Source organism: Ammodytes marinus, assembly GCF_949987685.1.
Source record: "Ammodytes marinus genome assembly, chromosome: 20".
NCBI lineage: Eukaryota > Metazoa > Chordata > Actinopteri > Uranoscopiformes > Ammodytidae > Ammodytes > Ammodytes marinus.
The window spans coordinates 8,428,603-8,449,037 of NC_137224.1; the positions used below are offsets into that span (position 1 = coordinate 8,428,603).

The window sequence follows — 20,435 nt, forward strand, 5'->3', positions numbered from 1 at the left end:
GCATCGTTTGTTGTAGCAACAAACCTAACTCTGAAGTGGTATTGTCGTGCCCTTGTTTTGTTTTTATTGTGTGTTGCTGCTGTTATGTCGTCAGGGAAGCGGGATGAACAGAGCCCTTTACAAAGCTCAGCAAAAGCAAGAATAGAAATCATAGGACAGGTATTGACAGTGGCTCTTCCAGTCAATAGTCTTTTCCAGGTTTTTGTGTTAACACAGACACGCCGTGTGAGGCAACAAGCTGCACTCTATATGAAACGCACTCCACTCGGCAAGATAAACTCTTGTCATCAAGGAATTAGAGTAACTATCAGCGTTGTTATGTTTTTCCTCTTGAGCGAAAACAACATGACAAATCAAAAGAATGTTTTTTTAACCGGGCTGCAGGAGAGAAGAAGAAGTGGAGAACAACGCCATGTTTCCTGTCTAGTGATTTCTTAAAAACTCTTCTTGAATTAATTTAGACCTGGAAAGGGCTGGCTCTGGTTTACATGGAAGTTCTCCCTATAAACAGTGGAAGGGAGACTCCTGCCCCTTGAGTTTTTTTCCGTTCTTTCTTATTCTTTCTTTCGTGTGTGTGTGTGTGTGTGTGTGTGTGTGTGTGTGTGTGTGTGTGTGTGTGTGTGTGTGTGTGTGTGTGTGTGTGTGTGTGTGTGTGTGTGTGTGTGTGTGTGTGTGTGTGTGTGTGTGTGTGTGTGTGTGTGTGTGTGTGTGTGTGTGTGTGTGTGTGTGTGTGTGTGTGTGTGTGTGTCTGAGTATGTTTGCACATACTCACACATGCAAAACATGATGTACTTTATTGCCTGTTAGGATTTCTCCTGTTTTTTATTTACTTTTTTCCTGTAAGTTGTTAAGGATACACGTGGATATTTGAAATATAATTCTATTTTCTCTGGTTGTTTATTTCGGTCATGATAACATTGCGAGTGAGCGGGTATAATTGCTAGTTATTTCTGACAGGAATTTTTAGAGTCATGTAAAAAAGGTTACGAAACCGCTTAAACCGCTGTAAGTCAAATATAATCGACAGGCTGTTAAAGAGACCACACTCCAATACTTTCCATTTGCCTTCCTTGAGCTTTTTGTTTTGGGTTGTGTGATCAAGATTTTAAATTCTTTTCCTGAGGCACTTCTCCATCTTTTTGTTTCTCCCTTCAACATTCAACTCCTACCGGGGGGGGCCAGGGAAGAAAAACAACTTGGTTTGTTAAACATAATATTGAATGGTGAACATTGATATGACTCGTGTCCCACCAGACCAATTTAATTAGTGATTCAGCTCGTACAGTTGCATCCAGCAGAAGGAAACTCTGTTATTTAGACCCTTAATCAAACAGCCAGGATGGACTCTCCATATCTTCTTGCACGGTAAAAAAAAAAAGCTCATCTAAATGGAAAACACATTGTCTTCATTATTTGAAAGTGTTGAATGAAGGCAGTTGCCATGGTTACAGCCATCGGAGGCTGGAGCCTGGTTGAGGCCAGAGGGACTACACAGGAACAAAGTGGCTCCTAATGGTGAGATTGTACAAATGGCTCTCTGAGAGGGTTATATATATCGCTGGGCATTTAGATGTTTGGCCAACACGATCAGGGCGCGTCAAATGATCAGTATCCTTTCCTCATCCTATCCTGGTGTCGGCGCTTGCTGTGGTTAAATGAAACAAGATTCATCTCACCCCAGTAATTTGCTGTTTCAACAGCACGGACTTCCAAAACATTCTTAGAAATACATTTCCAAACAGCTATTCTGCGTTGATATATATATTTTTTCTCCCAATGCTTCCGCTTTTAGAGAGCAGTGCAGGAAAAAACTTCCCGTGTACACCAATCAAAATGCAGATTGTCTACACAGCATGGCGTCCACCCAGGAGAATTACAGCTGAATACTAAGCAGGAGAAAAGCTTCCCCCCAGGTTTGACGGCTGTTTATGCTTTTGAGACAGGGGAAGAAAAAAATTAGAGACTGCAGCGCTTGATTCATTTTCTTGTCTGAATGCAGGTTAAATTGCCTTTAAATACCATAGAAGAACCCCACATTGCAGGTAAATGAGTCACTTGGCAGGATGATAAGCAGCAAAGACACGCTGGGAATCAGGGACAAGGTGCCTTTACGCAGAGAGAGAGAGAGAGAGAGAGAGAGAGACACACACATTGCTAATAATAGAGGAAGTGGTCATGTGGGACCTCTCTGCTCGGCAATTCACGTCAGATAATAATTGGTTTACCTGATACGGCGCCCTGTGTTTGGACGCTGATAGGGCAGCGGTAAAACAAATTACCGGGGGGTTGACCTTTAGTAGCAGGGTGCTGACCCCGTGGCCAGGGAGAGTGCCTGACAGGAACACACCAAACACACACCTCAGTACCAGAGCAGCCTATGTATGTGGATGTTACTGTGTGCAATATAGTAGTGACACTTAAAAACTGATTCCTGCACTAATATGCATTTATATCAACATGGCAATTAACACATCATAATGAAATTGGCTGTCTTGCTATCCATAACAAAGGTATAGTCATACACATTTCTGTCATTTTAATGCATCGCTCTAATGCAATAGTCTTACTTAACGCACACGATGTTGACTTAAAATAGTAGATTTACCTTTATCGGATTTCTCATAAGATTATTATGATTGTACATAATTATTATTATGATTGTGACAGACAGTAGGATGATGTTTTAGGGATTTTACTCAGTAAATAAAAAGGGGCAGTATATAAGCAGCTAAAATAGGGAAAATTATGGCCATGCATAAAGACTGCTAAGTGACAGTAAGGGCAAGTTATTTAAAATCGATGCAATGACAGATTTATAATGATCAACATAAAGACAAGCAAGTAATTGAGTTTTGGCATTAGCTGGCACTTATAAGCTCATCATCGTGTTATTGTGAATGCATCAAAGTTCCCCACATTAGTGGCAGCTTGCTGTGATTTGTTTGTGCAAGGTTTAGTCCACCATTGCGAACAGGTTGTTCAACACATTTGAAAAGAGCTGTGTTTGTGCCGTAGCCTTGTTTCATGTCTTTGTTTATCTGAGAAGAGAGGAGTTCTCCTCTCTCAAGACTTGTTTGTCCTTCCTGGGCTCAGACTTTCTGCAGTGGCGGATTGAGCGGGGACTCTTTTCTCTTCCTTGTTCTCCATGAAGCGTTCATTCATGTGATGAAAGAGATATAGGGCTTTTAGGAGGGACCGGCATGACATCTACAATATCCATTCTTCTGTAGATCAAGACAATATATAGTCCCAATTTGAAGTTATATCCCAAGGAATTGTCTGCGGCCTTTAAGGCATGTAGCACTTGCTAAAAGAGGCGCCGCTCAATATTATAACACAATTTGTATGTTAAAAAGGTGGCCCCTGTTGTTTGGCTGTGTTTCTAAGTGTGTGTGTGTGTGCGTGTGCGCACATATCGACCAGTGGAGGATGTGTCGCTGACAGGGCAGCCTATCTGGCCATTGTGTCTGGGAGGGGAGGCTACTTGCTTTCAATCCATTATTGACTAATCTCATTAGCCGAGGATCCTATCGTGGATGAGCCGCAGAAACTGGCTTCTCTCTCTCTCCGTTTCCCTCCCTCCCTCTCGTCGGGTTACACCAATCACATGCGCACGTCGTACAAAACGCATTTTGCATGCAAACGTGCACGTGCACACACATTGTGCACCCCTCTGCCAGAGAGGAGGGGAGTCACTTGTAATTATAGACAGCAGTTTTTGAAAGAAGTCGTTTTTTTTATTGCCCTTAATGAATCATCTTAATTAAGTGACTGCCTATCTGTGCTTTCTACCGGATTAGCTAATGTGTTCAGCACTTTCTGCTTGCGCCCTGACGTATGTGTGCGCGTACCCCTTCACCCTTCTCTCCCGCCCTTTGTCCCATGGCTGCTTGCACTGTATCACCATTACAGCCATGTTGTTTGGTCTGCTGCCCATGGATCATCACGCTCACCTGTGTGTGTCTGTAAAAACAAGTGCTTTGCATATCAGCTCGCTCCCTGACAGCCCAATGGTCACAGTCGTGGAAAAGGGAGATGCAAAGTCTCAATTTCAATTTGCACAGTGGCAAAATAATTGTTGGCGATCACGCAGCAGCTTTATATGTTTTTTTTTTAGTTTGTGAGTTTTTGTTACCGGTCAGGTGAACACATGGTACTCACACCTCTGCAGTAACAGCCGGCAGAGAGAGAGAGAGAGAGAGAGAGAGAGAGAGAGAAAGAAAGAGAGAGAGAGAGAGAGAGAGAGAGAGAGAGAGAGCGAGCAGACCACTGCAGAGAGAGAGATTCATGATCCAGCCAGCCTGTAATTGCTGATGGTTCAGCAGTTTTCGGGGCCTCAAACAGGAGGAATTTCTCAGCTTTTTCCGCTTCTTGCAGCATTCATTTCCTCCCCCCGCTCTGATCCGCCGCGTCTCTCTATTTCTCTCCCACCCCCCCTAACCCCAAGTGTCTCGCTGCCTTTCACACCTTTCCCTCTCTGTCTTTCTTGCGTATGAGTTTGTCTTTCACTCCGTGTGTGTGTGTGTGTGTGTGTGTGTGTGTGTGTGCGCGTGCGTGCGTGTGTGCGTGTATCCTGTACACTTCTGGAAATGCTACTGCAGGCAGCATTGTTTGTGTTCAACTGTCAAGCTACCTCAACTTCCCTGATGGATGATGTGGAGCGCTGTTGTTTGCCAACGGCTAGAGACGGCTTGTAGCTAAATAACACCTATGATTTGCTGGGGTTTAACTTCTCAAAACTGATGAGTGCCTGCTTTTGTCTGCTTTAAACAATCACATGTTGATAGTATCAAATGCGCACTTGGCCTTCAAGGATTCTTTACATTTGTTTGCCATTTTATAGACTGGATGAATAAATCGATTTGTTAAAAAACATTAGTTGCAGCTCCAATGTCAACCTAAGTATCTGACATACTAGTAAACTAATGCCATAATGAAAAAAGCCTAGCTAGCATAAACTATTGCTTTATGTATGCAGTTATGTGTCTATCTGGGTGTTGGGATGAGCTTTAAGCCCCCTATGATGACAAATAATGCTATAAATAAACAACTCCTCGTGGTTTAAATTAAGTGCACAAGCTATTTTGTTAATTTTTTTCTATTCTTCTTTCTATATGAAAGAGATTATGTGCTGTTTGTGTGTATATGTGTATGAAAGGATGGGGGCCGTTATCGCTTCATTTGACAGCATAAGTCGTGAATTGCATAACGCCTCCTCTGTCCTAGCATTCAATATTCATGTGAGGCTATTTTTAGCCCTCTGTAAGATTATATAAAATGAGACATACTGTTCCGCAAACATGTGATCCACATCTCTGAGACTACTTGCCTGCACTTTGGCTTTGCCTCTAGTTTTTCTTTTCTTTTTTTTGTTAATGCCGCCTTCACAACGAGCTACCACCACACACAGTCGGAGGGCTGAAATAATATACACATAATTCAAAATGAATCAACTTGAAAGGAAAAATCTTCACTCTTTGATTGAGGACTCTGGGAACTCTACCCCTCTGGAGAATGTCTTTTTCCCCCTCTCTCCAGACACATTGGCATGACACACAAGTGATGAGAGGCTTCCCGATTCATTTACACAATGGCAATCAAAACGTGGCAGCCCGCACACAATCTACTGCAAATGAGAGCACACCGCAGGCAGGCAGGCAGGCAGGCAGGCAGGCAGGCAGGCAGGCAGGCAGGCAGGCAGGCGGCGCGTTGTGGTGTGGTGGTCTGATGATCCCAGGTCAAGGAGGGGAGGTGGAGGTGACGGCCTGGCTGTTGCATGTGTGCTCCACTCAATGAGAAAAGATTTGTGACACAGATTTACAGCGGCCTGTGTTTCCTAACTTCTAAATCACTCCCCCCCCCCCCCCCCCCCCCCACACACACACACACACACACAGCAGGACGCCCACCACTCCTTTACATACAGACATATAGACACACTCTGCCTGGTCACTGACGGTGTGTGTAGGATGGTGGTGGTGGTGGTGGAGGAGGGGCGGACTTTAAGGCCGGACTGCTGCAGTCACAAACCTCCTCTCTGCGGATCAAGCGTCCGCCAGTCTGGTAAACGTGTTGTCATTGACCAATTAGGAAATCCAGATCAAACAGGCGCCGGGAATGGCCCCCTCGCTGCCCCTCTCTAAGCACTCTACTCTTTTTAATTGAGCACATTTGTGGAATGAGAGGCTTCTCCCTGGAGGGACCAATGGCTGCGGATACGAGCAAGCTGTTAACACAGGATCAGGCCCACTCAGTAAGGTTATCAAACGATCCGCTGTATTAAAAAGATAAAAAAATCTAAAAAAAAATTTGTTGAGCCATGCCAGTGAGAGACAGTCCTAATTCAGGTATGTGGAGTGAAGGATCATTTTTTGGAAGAGAAATGTCCTCGTAAATTCGCACACAGAAACATTAGAAAAGTTAATGAAAAAGTGAAATGTCTGATCACGTTTGATCCCAGCTTTTAGCAAAGATAAAGGAAAAACAAATCCGTTTGACTTAGACATCATACAAATTACTGTATGTCCAAAAATGATAGTTAAAGGTCATCTGTGTACAACTATGTTTATAATCAATAAGTTATTTTAAAGTGAGACTACATTTGTTGAACATTGGCCACAGTGGCCACAATTGATAATCACATCCTAATGTTAAATCTTTAAACATTGAGTGGAAGTCTGCTAAGTGACTCTGTAATGTCTATAATACACCTAATTTGAGCTAACATTGGCTACCATACGCTACTGGTCATACCAGACCAAATAAGGCCGTTGCCGCAAATCCCCTGAGAGCAATGAATTTGGCAATGGTGTGTTTTATTGCTCATGAATAAATCTGTTCATTTGTAAAAGGAGGGCTGTGTTAGTTTTCCTATTCTGAAGTTATACAGTATAACAGTCACTTAAACACATTTGATTTAACCTGGGAAATGCTCTGCAAAGATTAAAAATCTCATTTGCATGAATATTCTGACGAAGAGAGCTACGAATAGAACATGGAACAAACTATGTCAAGCAGACCTATAATGAAAGGAAGTGAGTAGCAGCGGTAGTGTCAGCTTTCAACCATATAAAATGAGATAAGAGTGATTATGACAGATTTTGGAATAAAAATATAAATAAAATGGATGAAAAAAAATTCAGTTTATGCTTACAGATAAACAATGAATTTATTGATCAACACAATTATATTGATAGATGATGACTGTAGCAGCCATGAGTTGCAAGTCCAGACACAGAAACTCAACCCTATGAAATTTTAAAATGAAGATGTTAGTGAGGTCCCTCATGAGTGCTGGCAGTTTGATGGTGTGTCTTCTCAGGCGTCTTGGTGTGATACAGAGAAAGCTTGTGTTGCTTGCTGCTGTCCATCAGTGTCTGGGCAGGTTGAGCTCATGCACTATTTAAAATCTCTCTCTCTCTCTCTCTCTCTCTCTCTCTCTCTCTCTCTCCCATTCACTCAAAGTCACAAAAGGCCAAAGGTCACTGGCACAATGGAGACGAGGAGGTCCCTCCATCCCCCTGCCCACACCACTAACCCAATCAAACACACACTCAAACAGTCACAGGCATAAACAAACACACACACACACACACACACACACACACAAACGTATCACTGCTGCCCCGCGCACCTCCACAAACTCGCAAAGGCAGCGAACACGCAAGACATGCACACCCTCGTGTTCAGCTCTCAGCCTTCCTTGAATTCCTTCCCAAGTATCTTGCAGCTCGCCTGTCACTCCTCCCCCCAGTGCTCTCACTCTCTCTCTCTCTCACTCTCTCTCCCCCACCCTCATAATGGCTCCTCCTGGGCAAAGCGGCTGCGGCTGCTGCGTCTGTGGCGGCTCCCGCTATTTCAAAGTTTTTTAGCTGGCCGGATTAAGCGTGGTATGTGGAAAATGAACAGCCACTCACGGGAGGGGACACATGAGCTGAATGCATAATAAACCAGGAGACGGGGAGGAAGAAAAAAAAAGAGAGAAAGCAATGGAAGAAGGGTGTGTGTGTGTGTGTGTGTGTGTGTGTGTGTGTGTGTGTGTGTGTGTGTGTGTGTGTCGGTGTGTGTGTGTGTGTGTGTGTGTGTGTCGGTGTGTGTGATGTAGGGGAGGGAGGTGTGGGGGTGTTCACTCACAAGTTGTCTGAAGCAGCCAGCACCTACTGGGCAACAATATCACTCACCGAAATGAGTGAAATAAAATGCCTCTTTGACTTTCTCCCTCTGTGCTCACACTCAAAGGCAATTTCCAAGACAAAGTGTTTCAAGTGGGGCCGAGGGTGGTCGCTACGGCTTTCTCTTCATGCGATATTGACTGCGACTTCACCTCATTTCCCAACCCCTAGTGCAGATTTTCACTTTTAAGCTTGCTGGTTTCCTCATCATCATCATCATCATCATCATCATCACATGCCTTCAAAATTCCTGGAGGATTGCACAGCAGAGCAGACGAAGCGGCACAAGACAGGCACACAGGAGAACGTGAGGCTAGCTGCTAGGCTAGTAGCTCATATACACGCCTCTCTGTTATTTGGTGGGGCTCTTCTTAGGAGTGCGCTATACGCAGTCATGTGGCTCATCTGTGCCGCCTCTAGTGCCCCGGGGGAATTGGCCCTTCAAACCACCCCTCCCCTGCTATTAGTGTAAGGGGGAGGAAAGGAAGGAAATTAAAAGAGTAGCTGTTTGGAGTATATAGGCCGTAGAGGGCAAACAGGAGAAGGGAGAAACCACCACCATGCTCCTCGTGTTTGCATACATGTGGCTGGGACTATCTCTGCCTCTCCTTTTGCGTTTGCTCCAGCAGCTGGGCCAGAGTGAGGTTTGGTGGTGGTGAAGGGAGAACTGCCCCCCCCCCCCCAATCTGCCTTTGTCCTTCTTCGTTTTTTTCTTTTTCTTTTTTTACTGCAGGCGGCGAAAGGCCTCTGAGACTTGGTGAAACGTTACACTTGGTTAGAGAGGAGATATTGCTTAGGCCCCCTCTATGATCCCTGGCCCTCTGTTTTCTTCTTCTTCTTCTTTTTCTTCTGCTGCTGCCGGGTTGGGGGGGGGGTCGAAGGGGGTCTAGTAGCAGCAGTGGTGGTGGGGGGCTCCACACACCACCATGCTCCCTTTGCTTTTCTAATCACGCTGCAGATGTGCCTGATGGCTGAACAATCTCTGTGTACTGAACGTGGGGCTCCCGCAGGAATCCAGGAGGCTTGCTTATGTGAGCTGTCATGAAAAAAAAGAAAGAAAGTGAGAGGGCAAGGCAGGGAGGGAGGGAGGGAGGGAGCGAATGTGGGTCTGCGTGAGAGGGAGGGAGAGAGAGAGTGGAGTCAGTTAGAGGGAAAATGGGAGATGGAGAAAGACAGAGGGAAAGAGGTAGAGATCAGTGAACAGCAACCAACGCAGCAGGGCTCCTTGGATTGAGTGTGTGTGTGTGTGTGTGTGTGTGTGCCTTTGTGTGTGTGTGCCTTTTGTGTGCCTGTGCGAGTGAGTGAGTGAGTGGCACAACTGCAAGCCCACCCTCGCTCCCGCCGGTTGCCGCTGGAGCTGCAGACCAAACCACATTAAATAAAAGAAATCCATTCCCAAGCCTGTTAAGGAGCCGTGTGTGTGTGTGTCTCTGTGTGTGTGTGTGTGTGTGTGTGTGTGTGTGCCTGTTGTGTGTTTTGTGTGTGTGCACTCGAGTGGCTGTGTGTCCATATGTGTGTTCAGTAGAGAAATGGGGGAAGGGAGGAGGAGGAGGTGACGGAGAAAGGGATGAGGGGAGGGGAGGTATAGAGCAGGGGAGGTGGGACAGGCAGACAGGCAGGAGGCAGCTCATATTATCCTCAGTGCCAGCTCTGGATGGAGCCTGGCTGCTGCTGAAGGATTATGGCACATTCTGTATAAAGCAACAATAGAAGTGGCGCGGGTTCCTATAGTACACATATCCATCCTCCTCTCTGCTTTTTTTGTTGTTGCCTCCTGTGGAAACAAACACAGCTTTGTCCCCACATGCCTGCCTGCCATGGCCACATACCAGGCAGAGAAACCAGGCAGGCAGGCAGACACCTGGAGTCCTAGAGCTGCCCTATCCAAACCAAACACCCCTCCCTCCCTCCCTCCCTCCCTCCCTCCCTCCCTCCCTCCCTCCTACCGTGCAAAGGAAACGGTGTCTCTCTACAATGTTGAGATAATTAAAGGGGTGCTTTGCTTTCACGCCGGGCCTCGGTCGACAGTCGGAAGAAAACAAGACACACATCTCGGGAATCAGAGCTCATTAAAATCCTGAGGGTGAAGAGAGATGCTTCCTCCACCCTCCTCTTGCTCCTCCTCCTCCTCCTCCCTCATCTTTATCACCCTTAAGCAAGTGCTGCAAACAGCCGTGCACCATGTCAATGATGGCACAGATTAGTCCTTTATTGCCTAATTCACCTACAATAGGCGACACGGTGGGGAGGAGGGGAGGGTGCGATCACCTTGAGCAGCGCAGCCCCAAAGTGTCCCCCATGAGGTGCCAGAGTGATGCTGATTTCTCCACTCAGGCCACCTCATTCCGTTTTTAATAGTGTCAGCAGTACTTTGAGCTTTCGATTAGTGAGGTGTGTGTGTTTCCCCTGCATGTGTGTGTGCGTGTGTGTGTGTGTGTTTCGCGCGTGTGTGTGTGTTTCCCATGCGTGTGTGTGTGTGTTGTGGGGGGCGTTTCACACACAGCTCTGCGGAGGTGTAACACCCTGCCTGTAGTGTTGTTGTAAAGCACATTAGGAGTGACTGAGGGTGTTGTTACGGTATCATGATGCCAGTCCAGCACTCAAGGGAAGGTGAGAAGGTGTGTGTGTGTGTGTGTGTGTGTGTGTGTGTGTGTGGTCAGGATGGTGGCCGGCGTAGCTTGCTGTCTTTTACTCTTACAGCCACGCACCAACTTAATACAACTACAATACATTGGACAGGTCCCTCTTAAGACTTCATTCAAAAGCTTCATAGGTTTGGTTTAATCAACAATGTGTTAGGCTTTTAGGACTGTGCAGAATATAAGAGTTTGAATTGATAGAAGGTTTTCACACACATGAAGAGGAAAAGTTTCTATGTGCTGAAGATTTGTGTGATGTAGCCTGAACTTAAAAAAACTCCTCCAAAGTATTAAAGGTAATCTTGCTATTGCCTTGTTGCCAAGCTGTCAGACGTTGTTGTAACGGTTTCGCAGCCATGCTCCCACATATAGTGATGTTAGCAATCTCTTCCGCGAACACAATGTTATCATAACCGATGGCATCTGAACACTACTCAAATAAGTTTTAAAATACCGGAACTATCATTTTACAGAAGCACTGTGCCCGGGCACCACACTGTAGCCTGACTGTTTGGGGTTCACAAGCCATTTATATGAATACATTAAATGTGTTTATCACTTTCCCTGTGCCTTGAGAGCTCAGCTGAGAGACTGTGTAAAGCAGGCGAGGGCTTGGTGATCCATTTGTTCTGCTGCGATGGTGGGATAAAGCTAATCATTGTCTACTCGTCTCCCCCCTCTAGACTGTTTTCATCCTGCAAAGCCGAGGCGCACGTTACATTAACAGTTATCTAGAGAAAACTCTCTTTTGAAGATGCAGGGGACTGGGGTTTAGGGGGTGTCTGAAATAATGTTTAGATTTCCAAACTGTGCAACAACTGTGACAGTTCAAAAAAGCAATCCCGGAGATAATGTTCAGCTCTAGTGTCTTCATTCAACATTGTTTAGCGTCACACCGTCTTTTCCCCAATCCCCCGACCGTGGCACAGTTGTGTCATTAAATAAAATCCGCAGCCCCCTTTTTTTTCTTTTCTTCAAGGTACACTTATGTAACGTGATCACGTAATGAGACAAACATGGACCCTGCCTGACGGGAGACGACAATCCCTGTCCTCCGCGGGGTGCCACGTAGAAAACAAAGCTTTTAAATTGGTGGTATGGGGGGAGAAGAAAAACATTGTTTTTACCCCTAGAGGTGAGCCGAAAGCATTGTGGAAAAAAAGCCCATTTGAAGAGGTATAGGCCTCATCTGTCAGCGGGCAATGGAGGAGGCAGCCATGCAGAAGCCCCCTGATTATAAAGAGATAATTTCATCCAATCCTCCGGTGGTGCTCCATCACCTTGCCGCCATCCTCCGCTGCCTTTCATATTTGTTCCCAGCCTGCATCTCCTCACCCGTTTCGTTTTATTACAGCTCCCACTCAATACATATATTTTAGCTCCCCCTTGAATAGGGTAAGCGGCTCTACCTCTTTCCCTCACACACACACACACACACACACACACACACACACACACACCCACCCACCACCCCCCATGAGTCTTTTGTTGTGCAGGAATCCACAGCCCCTCAAACTTGTTGTGTAACGCCTGCCGTGCAATTTAAGAAATTAAGCTCAAGTTAAACACTCATAGACTTTTCCCCCTCACGCACTCACACAAAAGCATGCGGCAATACAGGATTTCTGGGGTAACCGGCTGAATCAAGGCAAATAAGTTCACATTAGGTAAAGGAGCAGAGAAAAGATAATAAACGATAACATCTTTAAGATAGAGAAAGAGCATGTAAATGGGGGGGGGGCTCATATGATTGCATCTGTTGTCATATCTCCACAGCATCCCGGGTTTAATCTTTAATTTGGCTCTTGTTAGCGATTAAAGATATAACAAAAGGACTAGTGTTTAATTAGATACAAGTGAATATCTGAAAATGAAATTACTCCCACCATCACTGCCATGTCATACATTTTTAAAATGACGTCTTGAGGAGGAAAAATATATGTAAAAATGTGGACACAAGCTTTTGCAGTGCAGGGGGAGGTCAGAAGTACAATTACCATGTGTGTTTAACAGAAAAGGGCAGGGGTGGTGAATGGCAGCCCAGCCTCTTTCTTTTTTCCCCTCATTTTAACTCGCTGTTGGAGGTAAGAGAGATGACACGGAGAGAGAAAAGAGAGAGAAAAGAGAGAGAGTGAAGGCAAGGGATACGGAGAGAGAGAGAGAGAGCAGGTCGACTCGCTCATCAATAACCACAAGGTCAGACAGGCAGTGCCGGGCTGAGTGGGCCCTGTTAGGAAGCAGCAGCTGAGGATTTGTAGAGCTTGTAAAGGCTTAAAGCAACACCGCTCCGCCTTCTTTGTGCCACTAGCCAGGCCTTTGAAGGGCCAGGGAGACACCTGCTGGTGGGCCAGGGAGTGCCCCATCCTTTGCCAAGGATCAGCCTCAGTGCCATAGCAGCAAACAGCACAGGGATGTTAAGATAACCAGTGCATGAACATATATATGATTGTGTGGGCTGACATTCAGGATGTCTCAATTAAATAACTTCAATTAAATTAACAAAAGAAAACAGAACAGTTAGTTTGTCTATGCTATAGTACTGGTCTTGAACAATTCATTTATTAAATTTTATTTATTATTTCTCTATATTTGTCACATTTTTGTCTCAATAGTTTCTTTAAATCAGGAGATTTCGTACACGATAAAGACCATCTGGAATCAAGTTTATTGACGACTGGTGGGAAATGCCTTCAAAATACCACATTTCGAAAATGTATTCAAATTAAACTTTTTAATTACAACTCTGCCCCAAATCCTGTTAAGTCAGTGAGGTGTTCAACCAGTAAGCCCCCCTCATGTCTCAAAAGTCTGTCTCTGTGTGGCTTCAGAAAATGGCACAACAAACAAATACATATTTTCCATCTGCAAACTGAGAAAATGAAAAAAAAAAAAAAAAAAAAAAACCTTTGGATGTCTTTTCTTGGTGAGCCTTATAATTTATGGAGAGGAATGCACTAGTGTGCCCTTGTCTCCCTCTCAAGTACAGGCATGAGCAGCTCCAATAGGTAGCATAAAAGCTCTTTAGCCGTCTAGTGGAGTAGATTACTGGCCCTACCGTTAAATCCAGCCAGAGACCCCTAAGTGAGCATTATCAGTATGGTGCAGCATGCTGCCTCCTCTCTCTCTCTCTCTCTCTCTCTCTCTCTCTCTCTCTCTCTCTCTCTCTCTCTCTCTCTTTTCTTTCTCTCTGTTCCTCTCTCTCCCTTCTCTCACCGGTACTTTAATGCAGTGAAATTTCTCTCCCTGTGTGATGGTAATGGAGAAAGATGGCGTGGGGCGGGGAGGGCTCAGAGTGATGTGTGAGTGTTTGAGTGAAAGATGATGCACTGCAGGCAGAAGAGATGGCCCTGCAGTAGCAAGAAGCTAAGATTGAGATGGCTTATGATAAAAGAGGCATAAAGGGTGTGAGGGCTACTCTCGCTCCACCACCGCCCATGTATGTGTTTATTAACTCACTTATCCCTCCACTTAAAGCTTCTGCGGGTCACTATGAGTTATGGCCAACGGCCCAGAGTAGCGTGATATTTATTTTACGTTGAAATGCAACATTAGATCACATCCTCAAAGGCAAAAACAATTGATAACCCTTAATGTAGCTTGTAGTCCTTTTTAACTTGTGATAATGTTATGTACAGTAGCATGCCAGATCACAGGCCTTTTGTTTGCCTTTTTTCTGTGAAAAATGATTCCTCTGGAAAGAAAAAGAGAGAGAGGGAGAGAAGGTTTCCAGAAGCTGCTGCTCCAAAATCAATAGTGCGCTGTAAGGGGTTTTGTTAGAGGAACTCTTATGTAGCCGGAGAGAGAGAGAGCGTGGTGGAAGGAAGAGGAGGAGGGAGAAATGAAATGTAGAGCATGTCTGGGCCCAGGCTACAGATAATTGTTAACCAAAGATGACATAATGGCTAAGTAATGTAAACAGAGAGCCACATGCCAAGTTAATGTTCTCACAGGCCAGGATGGAAGGGTTTCATGCAGCGTTTCAGAGATAATGCTGACAGACTGCCGGACTCCAGACAGTGTGTGTGTGTGTGCGTGTGTGTGTGGGTGTGTGTGTGTGTGTGTGTGTGTGTGCACATGCGCGTGTCCCTCCACCTCTGTTCATTTTCACCCCAAGGTGTTTAAAACGTGGTCAGACATCCTCTCTAAGTCCTCTAAGTGTGTCCTCTCTGAAAGGTGTACGTACGGCAGCGTTCCGGACAACCGCCATGGCTTGTTAAGGGTGTCACAGGAGCTGAGAGGAATGTCATCCTTTGGGCTCTCTGAGGTGCTTGTCACCTGCCAAATCAATATCTCTCTGCTCCGCTCACAACGCCCGCACACACACACACACACACACACACACACACACACACACACACACACACACACACACACACACACACACATCAACACACTAAACTGCAATATCCTGGTGAATGGGATTGGCAGCTTCCCTGGAAAAGAGAGCAGGCTTTAACACGCGTCTCTGTGTTTTTTTCTGTGTTGCAGAACGCCCCAGTTTAATGGCTGGCAGGTAGAGGCCAAAGAGGGACAATCAACATGAACTCGATTCCGTCGATGGACAGACACATACAGCAGACCAATGATCGTCTGCTGTGTATCAAACAGGTGAGACAAGAGTGGTGTGTCAGTTGTTGTCTGATTTACAAAGGTCACTTTGTCACATAAGGAAGATGTAGCAGAGGCAGAAGTGTGAGTGTCACATGTCACATATGTCACAAGTTAACATGCCTAACATACCTATATATATAACATCTCGGAAGTGCTGGTACTTCATATTAGCATTTCCATTTTCCTGCATTTACATATTTCAGGAGGAAATGTTCCTCAGTTACGGTAGTCGTTTTGATCGTAGCCTCACATTTATATTTTATATTCCAGTAAACATGACACACACAAACCCGTTACCTTGTCTTGTTTTCATGCATTTGAACTATTTTTAATTACTTTTAGCAAAAAACTGTTAGGGAATCCATTCAAACCATTTTGACGAATTTCATTTTCCAACTTTGCATATTTAGTTTTGGGAACTTCCCTTAGAGCAGGGAAACTCCCAAAAATGTCCTAGGCATTGACAATATGAAATTTTGGTGTGGTAAAGGCACACTATGCAACACTTTCATGAAAACACAAAGTATTTACTAAAGAATCCCTCTCAATGATTACTTCTGCCACACTAGAATGAGTGGTGTGTTTATCTGCACAGTCCACCCCCCTTTGGCTGTATTGTACATGGTTAACATTCATTGGTTTTGTTTTGTAAACTGGTTACTTTGCGCTTAAAATTGATATCAGTCAGCCGTAGGACCAATTGCTATGTAAACATAAAGTATGCACAGATTTGATATTCGGCATCCAGGCTCCAACTTTGTCATTCCCCCACAAGGAAGCTCAGCACATCAGGGACTGGGGAGTGACAATATTGACCCCCCCCCCCATAGAGGATATAGAACCAGAGCCTACAGGTAGATTCTTAGCAGGGATGAGGCTTTGGAAGTAACGGGTCACATGAGTGGCGTGGCAGCTTAAATGGAGCACTGATTGCGCCAAGATAGCGCATTTGAAGTGTTGAACTTGAGTTCACTGCTTGAATTAGCTTACTTCTTTCACTATTCTGTGCATTATGTTAACCACAACCAATTCCAATCTATATGCATCCAGTTTTGGTGATTACACATTTTCTAAATTGAGTTGTTGGAAACATTTCCGACCCTTTAAACTGGAGACATTTTCATTATCTCACCTACAAAAAAAAAGGTATTGCAGTTGAGCTGAAACAGGTTGCAGACAGAAGTTAACATTTCAGAGATATGAAGTTGTCTCCCGTGCTATTTATACAAACAGATGTTTCATTTCTGTATAGGTCCATTAGTTGGATATCCATTGTTTTGTTTGCTGTTGAAAGGCAGTAGTAGGGCACTAACACTCTTGAGTTTCCCTATTCTGAGTTTGGGCTCGTACCCACACTCACTGCCCTGGCAATTGTTTGAACACATTAAAGTGACTAATCTGTTGGGTGTTATCATCAGGACTGTGGTTCGACTCAGGTTACTGACTGGGGTCATAGAGCCGAGGCTCCCCTGCCTCCATCCCCCCATCATCACCCTTCTCTCTCTCTCTCCCTCCACCACTGCTGACTCCCAGCGAGGCCTTTTGTTCTGGCCTCACCGGCGTTTACCAATCTCTGTCAGAATTAAACAGACATACTTGCGTAACCCCAGGCTACAGGGCTCTCTCCCTTTGATCTCTTTTCTTAATTGATGCCCCTGGTTTGGTTTCTGGGCTCTCTGCTCTGGTCCAACTTCCTAAAAAAAAGGGAACATCAAGGGTGAATGCAGGGCCCATGCACCTAAACACAAGTGTGTGGATGTGGCAAATTGTTTTGCTCTCAGCAGGGACTTTCCAGCTATCACCGAGAAGGAGACAAGGTGAGGCAGATAGCAAGACAGGGCGAGTGTTTAGGGAGCAAACAGAGGGAAGCCCCTATGTGTGGAGACAGGCTTTGATGTCCTTAAGTAATAAGGTAGAGAGAAAGAAAACACTCTTTGTGTTCAGTCTGGTTCTCTTCTTCACAGCAGGATATTAAACACTCAATATCCACTCCATCTTAGCTTGTGTAGTAGATTAAGCTGTTCAATGTCTAATAGCTGATGAATTACTCTGCAAAGAATAGTTCACAAATCAGGAAAAAGGGCAGTCGAAAACAACAGTGTAAACAATTCAAATGTTGCGGGGTCAAATGTATTAACCCCCGCGAGGCAGAAAAATTTAAACAAACACGTCCCAATGTTAGCGGCCGGGGGGGAAGCAAAGCAGCACATGGGCAAACATGCCAATTAGAGAGATCCATGGCATACAAGGAGGCCTCCAGTCCATCTAATAAATGGTTAAGCACCGGGTCATTTCAAACCAACCAGTGAGAGCCAGCACCCTGCTAATAGAGGCAGCTTTGTGCCGCAGACAATCAGGGTTTGGAAGGCCCGCATAATAAATACCATTTATGTCCTGCCAATTAGACTAGCAGTGAGCCCATTCAGCGCGGCCGTCTATTCTCCTCCCCGCGCACAAAGATGATCATCAGGGGAGATCAGAACAATTAACTCACTATCTTCTCCCCCTGCTCCCCATTGTCCAATATCTCGGCCATTAAAATAATTAAGGAAATATTGTAAACCAATCCAGCTGTTTGCTTTAATTGAAAGTGTGCACAGGCTGAAATTTGGCATATCAACAAAACAAAAAAAAGGCAACACAGACAGGACGTGAAGCAGGAATATAAATGAAGCCTCCTCCATTGTGTTGTTGTTTTTCTTTGAGATGTGACATGTCTGTCTTGAATACTCCCAGCCAGTGCCGCTGTGGACAAGGGAACAAATTGATTTTGTTGCTCAAATGATGAATTACTGCCGAGCGCGATGATAAAGTACAGAGGAAATTGGAATCTGTCAGCCCGATTGAATCATGGGTTGAAAGTTAAATCAGAAATCACTGGTCATTTGTAAATTACAGTTGCAATAATATGATTCATGAATAATAACTCTAAAAACACCTTGTTGTTGTACACTTATTTTGATGCCAACAGTTAGTAAAAAATCCATCAGGTGTCTTGTTTACTTTTTCATTGTTTGAGATTAGTGTTAAAACAGAAGGTAAATAGCCGGGGACTAAGACTGACAACTACCTGTGTTTTGATTACAGCTCAGAAGATTAATCCTTGTTTTTATTGCCGAAACAATTAGCGGGCTAATTGATTGGTGGATGAAACGTTTTAATCATCTCTAAATTAGCAGAACATAAAGTTTGAAAAAAGGGGGAATCTGAAATATTGGTCGCATTCCTAAATTGTTTAAGGTTCATATTTGATAAACGGCCAACAATATTGATAGTGTTTGTTTTAACTAATGATTTGTGCAGGTGGCGCTAAATACCTCAAGGGAACATAATCTCTAACTTTTTAAAGTGAGTAATATAGCAAAAAAATAAATAGTGTTCACTTGTTTAACCTCCAAACAGACGAGGGTGCTTCAAAAATATGACACGTAAAAAAAGCAGTTATCTGATTGCACCGCCATACCAACACACAGACACTCAGCTGCAGTTTGTTTTCCTCTCACGTCCTGAAATTGCACCATTGTGAACACTTTGGGGAAGATGGGGCTCCGTGATACTGCCGGTATCTATTTCAGAGGGAAGTAGTGGTCCCTCTCACTGTGGGGAAGCCAGTTTGCTGCCAGACTACTCTCCACTACTCGGTGATACGTACAAGGAAGGGGTTTGGGCAGAAACTATGAACTCTCCTCTCGCTGCAGGAGCACTTCCCTTAATGTAAGTGTCGATATCTCAAGATAAACTGAGGAAGAAAAAAAACTCTCTCTCCCTGTTCTGTCGCTGCACTACATGGCTTTGCAGCTGTTTCTGTCTGCCACTATGTTCTTTCCCAGGGTTAATTGTCTCCATTAATATGTTTTCTGTGCTCTGGGGCGTTTCGCTGAATGTTAGAACAACAACAACAGCAGCAGCAGCAGCAGCAGCACAACCCAAAAAGCTGTGACTTTGAAAAGGGGAAAGGGAGCCCTTTGCCAGATCGCGTGCGCTGTCACATTGGGTTTAGCTGCAGATGTGCAGATCAAGTCGTTTCCAGACACGACTACAGAGGGGGATGATTGCATCTGAAGAAAGCTGCGAGTCCAGGCTGTCCACCTTTTGTTTTTTTTAGTTCGAACCGGGCCGAGTTTTTGACTTAATGCTGGAGGATCATTCTCAGCCAGTGGGAGGAGGGGGGGGGGGGTCTCTTGGCCACTAGTTTAGGTTTGATTGGTGGGTTTTGGCCAGAGAGAAGGGGGGAACATCTGTGGTGTGGCAGTGCCAAGCTCTCGATGTGACAGCCACACCAGTGGGACCAATTGTTCTGAGTGCAAAGAACAGTAATCACTTCAAGCCCAAGTGTTGGTGGTGGTGGTGGTGGTGGTGGTGTATTTTTTTTCACCCTCCCCTCTACATATCCCCCCTCCCTTCTCCTCCCCGTTTCCATCCTTGGTGCACTGATTGCTTATGTTGTCTAGCTTCCAGACTCATCTAAATTTAGCGTGTGTGTGTGTGTGTGTGTGTGTGTGTGTGTGTGTGTGTGTGTGTGTGTGTGTGTGTGTGTGTGTGTGTGTGTGTGTGTGTGTGTGTGTGTGTCTGTGTCTGTGTCTGTGTGTGTGTGTGTGTGTGTGTGTGTGTGTGTGTGTGTGTGTGTGTGTGTGTGTGTACTTTAATCCACCAGTAGTATTTGCCTGCACAGTCAGTAAACCCACCACGTCTCATCCTAGTCCTAGTGTCACTCCGAACAAAGACATGTTGGGCCTAGTGGGGGGAAACAATATTGGACAGACCATAAAATAAACACGACTGGTTTCATCCGGCGCTTGTCAAAAGCCGGCTTTTGTAAATTGATATGAAGGCTGCCTTATCAAATCCTGACCTCTGCTGCCCCCTAAAGAGCAAACAAGAAAAAAGCACAAGTAGTGAGGCAGGAACTGTATACCAGGGTCACCTCCACTTCTCTTTCTCTCTACTGACAGTGATATCAAAGCGTCAAAGCAGACGTGTTAAGGAGGCAGCCATTCACTTTAAGCTGACAAAC

The 20,435-nt window shown here is 45.0% G+C and overlaps 1 protein-coding gene across 2 annotated transcripts in view; it reads left to right on the top strand.

The window, feature by feature from the left end:
- LOC307267364 (zinc finger MIZ domain-containing protein 1-like) overlaps positions 1-20,435 on the top strand; it is a 109,513-nt gene that overhangs the window by 56,177 nt on the left and 32,901 nt on the right. For both annotated transcript variants that reach the window (XM_080049677.1, XM_080049678.1), the window contains exon 3: positions 15,299-15,418. In XM_080049677.1, the coding sequence (XP_079905803.1) occupies positions 15,350-15,418 (69 nt within the window). In that variant the 5' untranslated portion in view covers positions 15,299-15,349. The remainder of the gene's footprint in view (positions 1-15,298; positions 15,419-20,435) is intronic.